Source organism: Hyaena hyaena, unplaced genomic scaffold, assembly GCF_003009895.1.
Source record: "Hyaena hyaena isolate Hyena2069 unplaced genomic scaffold, ASM300989v1 scaffold_599, whole genome shotgun sequence".
In the NCBI taxonomy this organism is placed as follows: Eukaryota; Metazoa; Chordata; class Mammalia; order Carnivora; family Hyaenidae; genus Hyaena; species Hyaena hyaena.
Genome location: NW_024081230.1, coordinates 218,972 through 227,233, shown reverse-complemented (window position 1 = coordinate 227,233; position 8,262 = coordinate 218,972). Strand labels below are relative to the sequence as shown.

Sequence of the window (8,262 nt, the reverse complement as noted above, 5' to 3'; positions counted from 1 at the left end):
GTACTGAAATCTGAGTATGGTAGAAGAGTACTACTATTTTCTATTTTAATAAAGTAGAATAAAATTTCAATTTTAAGTTAGTTCTAAAAAGAATCCAATTGTTTAAAAATTTGCATTTAATAAAAATAAAGTTGACATTTTTTCTCATGATTTTAAGAAAATTTTAACACCTTATCAAATAGTGAGCTCTAAGACACCAGGTGATGTGTGCAAGTGTTGAATCATTATATTTTACACCTGAAACTAAAGTTACAGTGTGTGCTAACTGGAATTTATATAAAAACTTAAAAAATTCATGAGCTCTAAGAAATATAAATAATATATGGGGCACCTGGGTGGCTCAGCCAGCTAAGCATCTGACTTCAGCTCAGGTCATGGTCTCAGGGTCAGTGAGTTCGAGCCCCACATCCGGTTCTGTGCTGACCGCTCAGACCCTGCTTGGGATTCTGTTTCTCCCTCCCTCTCTCTGTTCTGCTCACGCTCTCTCTCTGTCTCTCAAAAATGAATAAAAGTTAAAAAAAAAAAAAAAAGAAATGTAAATATATAATCACAGAAATTTTCCTCTGTTTTTAGCTTAACAGTTAAGTTGGGACTTTGAATTGTGAGAGTGATGCTTCATTAACAGTTGTAAATTTATCCATACTCCTTGTTCCCCTGTTGAGATTACCTTTGTGGGATCTAAACTTTTCACCTGGAAAATTAAATGCTTTCTAGGTAGAGAATTCAAAATTGTTACTCAAGTACTAGGTGGAGATCAGTTAAAATGTTTGAATGCGTATTTTTTGAAGAGCTTATCCAGACTAAAGAGAACACTTCCAACCCCCTGTGACTTCTATATTTGCGCAGTAAGGTGCATCAATTTTATTAATGACTTTTAAAACACTCAAAGCATATTGTGTCTCTCACAAAATTTTATTTTGCTAGCTGCCATAAAAGTATATTGAAAGAAGTAAAAAAATTCTAACTCTTTCCATTTGAATAGATTCCTTACATTTCCTGCTCTAACATACTCATGTACTTAATTTGAAGATATAAAGATGATCCCACATTGTTTCTATAACTATGATCATTTCGCATTATTGGTACTTAGTTATGTTCTTTGTTGAACGACTGTTCTTCAAACTTGCTTTTAGACTTATTCTTACATGTTAAACCGCATATAAGCAAATGTCAAGGGCAGTAGCAGAAAAAAGACCATTTAAAACAAAGCTGGCAAACATTTGGAGTTATTTGTAGTTTCAAAAATTCTTTTTAATTCAAAAGTCACATGTATTATGTGCATTAAAATTAGTTTTACAAGGGGAAATTTTGAATATGGGAAAGTTGCTTTCAGGTAAATTTCACTCGCAAATCCATAATCTTTAAAATTCTGTATGACTGAATTAAATATTGATACTTTACAAAATATTTTCAGCGGCGCATTACAAATACTACCTTTTAAAGGTGTGTTTTTTAGTTTTAAATATACACAGGCATGATGACATTTTCTAACACATACTTTTTTGGTCTTTTCCTCTGCTCTTTGACTGAACTGCCCTCTTTAAATATTAAAGAGAGCTGCTGTCAAGAAAAGGTATTTTCTTTCCAAGAAGGATGTTTACACAAGCAAAATATTTTTTTAGACATGAAGATTCTAATTTTGAAGAACACATCAAAATAGTTAATATTTTTTATTCCTCATTTCTCTTCCTATCTAAAATAAAAGTTAAATCTTAACTGGAATCCTTTGCCCACCGTGAAACCAAGCGAGGGTGCCAGACTTGAAGATGAAGGCTTTACTTTGTTAGCCATGTGTTTATGAAACCCCAGCGCCTTCCCTAGATCTCTTGGCCGATAATCTCAAACATGGAGGATGCTTCTGATTCTACACAAGGGGTTGCTCCATTAATTAATAATGTAGCTCTCCCAGGCTCTCCGCCGTCTCTTCCTGTATCAGTGACAGGCTGTAAAAGTCATCGAGTAGCCAATAAAAAGGTAGAAGCGAGAAGTGAAAAGCTCCTCCCAACAGCTCTTCCTCCTTCTGAGCCGAAAGTAGATCAGAAACTTCCCAGGAGCTCCGAGAGGCGGGGAAGTGGCGGTGGGACGCGATCCCCCGCGCGGAGCCAGGCCGTGGCAGCGAGAGAAGCGGCGGCCGGCGGCGCGGTGCGGCCGGCGAGAGGCGACCCCCCGGGAGGACAGAGACTCCCCTCGCTGCCCTTGTAGTTGAAAAGGTGGAGAAGTGGCAGTCGGCGTGCTCGCAGGTGAGGGGCTCCGTGTGGTCGCTCGCAAGCCGGCCGGCGCCGGCAGGGAAGTGTAAGCGAGCGGGGGAACAAAGCGGAGCGGCGCCGGGGTCCGCCCGCAGCGAGCTCCCCGCGGCGTCGGGCCGGCCGGCTGCGCGCCAAGCACGTTGCGAGCCGGCGGCGAGCCGGGAGCCGGCGCTGGGGGAGGGGGCCGCCGCCGTTCCCGCACCGCCCGCCCGCCCGCGGCGGGGCGTGCGGCCCCATTGTGAGCCGGCCGCGGGGCGTGCGGAGGTGGGGCGCGCCGGGAGCGCAGCGGCGGCGGCGGCTCTGCTCACTCAGTACCCCAGTAGCGGCCGGAGCGACCTCGGCCCCGGTGGCAGCCGCGGCGCGTCAGTCACACAAAAGGCAGTCGAGCTTTACCCTGGCGCGCGCGGACCGGCCCACGCCGCCGCCGAGCGCTCCGCACCTTACCGGCTTTCCTTTCCCTCCAATTTTGATAGGGAAGCGGGGCCGACGCGGGCGGCAGAGGGTCCGGGCGAGCCCGCGGGCGGACAGGAGATGCCGCTGCTACACCGAAAGCCGTTTGTGAGACAGAAGCCGCCCGCGGACCTGCGGCCGGACGAGGAAGTTTTCTACTGTAAAGTCACCAACGAGATCTTCCGCCACTACGAGTAAGGGCCGGGCCGGGCGCGGGGGGTGCAAGGGAGTGTGGGGGCTCCCTCCCCAGCGTCCTTTTGTCTCTTCTTTTCCTCGCTTTGGGCTTCTGGCTGGGCGACTTGAAAGTGACGGCTGGCCGCGGGCCCGGGTTTCTCTGCCCTCCCCCGCCCCGAGCCCGACGGTGGCTGCGCGGGGCTCCCGGGCGGCGGGACCCGCTGTTGGCGCGCGTGGGGAGAGCGGGCGGGGGCCGGGGAGGCTGGGGTCCTAGGCTGGCGGCGGGGAGCGCTTCCAGCCGCGGCTGCCGCCCGGCCGCCGGGCAACGGAAACTCCCCGCGTCGCCCCTCCCCGCCTCGGCCACACGCGCACTCCGGGTCCAGTTCCGGGATCCCCGCCGGGCGGCCGAGGGGATCCCCGCTCGGGTCAGCGGCACGGGCCCGCCGTCCCCCGGCGCGGGGAGGGAATCCCCGCCCCCGGGGGCAGGAAACGGCCGGACTGGGCGTCGTGTTCTCGGTCAGGAGTGGAGACTGACGTTGGAACTAGCTGCCTAAGGGAGAGGAGGGAAGGGAGGGAGCGGAGCTGAGATTCGGTGAGGCGGTGGGGGGGTGGGCCCGGGACACTAGAGCCTCCGCCGGCGGGCCCTCGTCCGGAGCGGCTAGGCCTCGGAGTCTGCGACGCGAGTCGAGCGCTCTGTCACCGCCTCTTCTTGGTGACTAACTCCCGGCCCCGGAGAACTCAGCGTCTCCGCCCCCGGGAGACCTTGGTGAGGAAGATGTCGGGTTCGGGCCGGGGGTGGGGGGTAGGGGGGAGCCGGGCGCTGGGCACCCCTAGTTATCACTTTCGCGTAGCTCAAGGGCGGAGGTGGGCGTTGGGGGAGGGGGTTAGGACAAGTTCAACTCCAGCCTCAGCCAGTCTCCTTTTTATCCCCCTGCGCATGTGGGTTGTCTGACATGTGCCACTCGCTATTGTTTTGATAAGAATCCCGAGCTGCTGCGTGTGTCGTTTCTGCTCCTAAATTTTCAGTACCTCTCCTGGTTTATCCCAGGAGATCCCCTCGTCCTGTAACACCAAATACCGGGGTGTTTTAGAGATATGTGTTTAAACGGGATCTCCAAGTGAGAACCTGAATTGGTCAATCAACGAAAGAGCCTGATGCTCCCATTTTCTTATGCTTTATCCTCTCCACTCAGAAGGAATCTCTTTGTGGCTTAGAAACCAAGTGTTATAGCAACCAAATAAATTGTGTGTAGGAGGCACCTCTTCGGAGTGGGGGCTTTGTGATCAAGGGAGGGCTTTAGGCAAAGTCTGCACCTGTCTGAGAAATGAGTGGTGAAGTTAGAAAAGTCAGTTCCTTTGAGCTTTTATTTTAAGTAGGGCTTCTTTTTTTTCCTCAGCTCCAGAGCAAGAGTCACACATGAGCATGTTATATCTACAGAAGTTTTTCAGCAGACAGTACTTTTATATAGGAGTGTACATCTTAACTCTGCTCCTGTACAGACTTGTTTCGTTACTCAAATAGAGTTCACTCTTGTAACTACTTAAGTGAATTTGTATTAGGTAACTTGACAAGGATGATGTCTTTTTCTTTTTCTTTTTTTTTTTTTAAGTTAAAATCCTTGGTAATAATTCCCAATTTAAAAAAATTGTACTTAAGAGTGCCAACAAACTGGCTTAAGTTTCAGACTTTTCCCCCTTGATATAAGCAATCTTCTCTTTTTAAGAGGCTTTCCTCACTTCAGAAGGGAGCATGAATATGGCTGTATCCTTTCGGAATTAAACTTTTTATATACTTTGGTTCTTGATGACTTACTGTAATCATGGAGAAATCTGAAATGCTGAAATAGAGGAAGAGATTTTTGGTATCCTGAACCAACTGCCTTCCACTAGTATTAAGGAACTGTGTCCTTTGTAGTCTTGTAACATTAACAGATTTTTGTAAATAGCTGATTTTTTTGTTTTTTGTTGTTTTCTCTGTGCTGAGGTGTTTGTGTTTTTGGAATTTACAAGCAGTTCAGGAGAGGCCATTGGTTTAGGAGCAAAGATATTTAATATCAATCACTCTGAACAAACCAGAGCTACTAGTGTTCTTAGGTATTAATCTTTGTGACTCTGAATTGGCAAAATTGGAAGAAGACTGACATCTAATTGTGTATTACTTTCTCTCTTTTAGATGATTACAGGGAGATCTTTCCAAAATTGCATTCATGGTGTATGGTATATGGTAATCCTTAGTATTATGATAATCTGACCCTTGGTACAAATCTGGAGAAAGAAACCTGTTTCTACTCATTCAATTAATGACCAATTGGCTTATGTGAATTTGAAGATTATCCTTTAAGTGCATTAAATGAATATTTGTGTTTGTATTTGTGTAAATACCACTATGCTCATCTATTTGCCCAGGTTTTTGATTTCTCAATTATAACTTTTTCTACTTTAATCAGTCTCAGAAAGATTTTCTACACTTCCCTGCCTGGTTTTTTTTGCAACGCAATGCAAAGTAACTTTTTCCTGACTCTGGTTAGAAGAGGTTCCCAGCGACCTTTTAATTGTTAAATAGTTTTTGTCTTTATCTTAATACAGTAGTCTAACACTTTCTCCTTTGTCCTAGGCAGCAATGATCATCCTTCCATTTTATCTACGATAAGATCTATTATTGCATGATAATGCAATACATTTGTTGCCTCAAATTTTCTCTTTTCCTAGACCAAGAATTCTTTGAGACAGGGACTGTGACCAGGATGGATCCTTAGTGATTATACAGTACAAACCCTTCTTTTGCTTGTTTGTTTGAACTACATGCTCTTTAACTAATTGCTAACTCTTGTTTGACCTGCTTTCCAGAAGTAAAGAAGACTCATTAAACATCGCACATTAACTGTAGGCAAATGTGTTAGCTAAGGTACAAAAGAATGAAACTGGACCATTGTTTTTGTGTTCTGCACAAAAATGAACTCAATGTGAATGAAAGACTTGAATGTAAGACCTGAAACCATAAAACTCCTGAAAGAAAGCTCCTAAGCGGTAAACTCCTTGACATAGTTTAAAAACCCATTAATGTGCCTGGGTGGCTCAGTTGGTTGGTCATCTGACTTTGGCTCAGGTCATGATCTCACAGACCATGAGTTCAGGCCCCGCGTTGGGCTCTGTGCTAACCCCTCAGAGCCTGGAGCCTGCTTCAGATTCTGTGTCTCCCTCTCTCTCTGCTGCTCACCTGTTCACACTGTCTCTGTCTCTCAAAAATGAATAAATGTTAAAAAAAATTTTTTTTAATTTGGAAATCTATGTGCACTCCCATGTTTGTTGCAGCAGTATTTATAATAGCCACGATACGGAAACAACTTAGTGTTCATCAGTGGATGAGCAGGTAAAGAAATTGTGGTATATGTACAATGGAGTATTACTCGGTCATAAAAAGAGTGAAATCTTGCCATTTAATACAAACTGGATTGACTTTACTAAGTGAAACAAGTCAGACCAATGATCTCTCGTACATGTGCAATCTAGAAAAAACATAGGTTAAAAAAACACTACGCTCTGCAGTCAGTGATATTGTAATAGCAGTGTTTTGGAACAGATGGTAGCTATACTTATAGTGAATATAGCATAATGTATAAAGTTGTGAAATCACTAAGTTGAACACCTGAAACTAATGTAATTTTGTGTGCCAGTTATACTTTAAAAAAAGATTTTATCCTCCCCAAACCAGAAAACTGAGCTTGTAGGCAAAGAGAACAGAATAAAGCATGTACTTCAGTCTATTAGATAAGATAAAAAGGTATTTTGTAATTTAGTTAGCTGACAGTTTTGTTTTATTTAGGGCTGTGGATTGTTTTTAAAAAAAAAAAAAAAATGGTGCATTCAGGTCTGAATACTAGAAATTCCTGATTTGTAGGCTAGGAAAATGATCAGTTGTGTTACCCAATGACTCAATCTCCTAAATAAAATTACTTTTTTTTTTTTTTTTAGCCATTTAGACCCTTGGAAGTGGAATGTGTTTACCATCTTTAAGTGAATTACACTTTTCATACAAAATGTAGGAATCTCTTTGTCAGTGACAGACAAGCTGGCTTTCCAGTGAAAAGTATTTAACTGGCTTATAAAGCACCCAATTTTCATGGTTCATCAGCTCCTCATTTGTCAATTCAGTTCTTTAAGCAGCCCTCTTTTACAGATGAGGAAACTGAACTTGAGATAAAGTAAGTCTAAGATCAGTGTCAAAAACCACCTATCTAACAGTTGGTGGGATAAGACTTTTTCACTCACATACCTAAGACTCTAGAGTTTATGTTCTTATTTATGGTCTACATGGTACATGTTATGGAGAATTCTTCCTATCATTTGTTGAAGCTTGCAGAAATGTACACCAAAATCATAGGGTACTGTTTCAAATTCAAGCTTGCTGCCTAGATCTTTTGGTAGGCACCACTCTCTATTGTCTGCTCAAACATTTGACTTCTTTCCTATACGCCCAATGATTAAGCTTTAGATATTAAATGTTCAAACTAGGATGCCATCAGTTTACAGTGGGGGGAAAATGTCCTTCATACAGACCAGTTATACTGATAATCAGCTGTGTATGAAATTTAACTATTATCTGAAGGCCATTTAGTGAGCATGGAGTCTTTTTTTTTTTTTTTAATGTTTCATCTGTTTTTGAGAGAGAGAGACCATGTGAACAGGAGAGAGGCAGAGAGAGAGAAAGAGAGAATGATTCTGAAGCAGACTCCAGACTCTGAGCTGTCAACACAGAGCCTGATGTGGGGCTCAAACCCACGAACCATGAGATAATGACAGATAATGTCCTGAGCTGAAGTCAGACACTTAACTGACTGAGCCATCCAGGTGCCCCATGAGAGCATGGAGTTTTGAAGGAAAGTTGGATAATCTTCATAACTTGTGTCTTCAAATTAGGTTTTCAGCTCACCTTTAGAAGTAAATCTGCTACATGTTCAGATATTTAGGGACATGAGTCTCTTATTTTTAGATGATAGAACAGATTCCTAAATGCTTTTATTTGTTTCTGAGAGAGAGAGAATGAGTGGGGGAGGGCAAAGAGAGCAGAGCGGGGGGAGGGTGTAGGGGACAGGATCAGAAGCAGACTCCACGGTGACAGCAGCAAACCTGATAGGGACTCAGACCCACAACGAACCCTGAGGTCATGACCTGAACCAAAGTCAGATACTCAACTGACTGTGCCACCCAGGCTCCCCTTGAGTTTTACTTTTTATCTACTTAGTGGGCTACCATGTTTTGTGTTAATACATTCTTTCTTCAGACAGAATATATCTATCAGTTATTGTTTAACAAGATAACCTAAAACTCAGTGGCTCAAAATAAATCATCCACTACTCTGTGGATTGCCAGTGTGGTTTCTGCTGGTTTCTTT

The 8,262-nt window shown here is 44.2% G+C and overlaps 1 protein-coding gene across 3 annotated transcripts in view; it reads left to right on the top strand.

Annotated features, from left to right (window-relative positions):
• Nucleotides 1-2,167: 2,167 nt before the first annotated feature.
• The window catches only part of BAZ1A (bromodomain adjacent to zinc finger domain 1A), a 95,531-nt gene continuing 89,436 nt past the window's right edge, over nt 2,168-8,262 (top strand). The window contains exons 1-2 of one of the 3 annotated variants that reach the window (XM_039256983.1): nt 2,168-2,240; nt 2,720-2,890. In XM_039256983.1, coding sequence (XP_039112914.1) covers nt 2,778-2,890 — 113 coding nt within the window. In that variant the 5' untranslated portion in view covers nt 2,168-2,240; nt 2,720-2,777. Of the gene's footprint in view, nt 2,241-2,534; nt 2,891-8,262 lie in introns of those variants that run through there. The other 2 variants (XM_039256984.1, XM_039256982.1) reach the window with 2 other exon arrangements.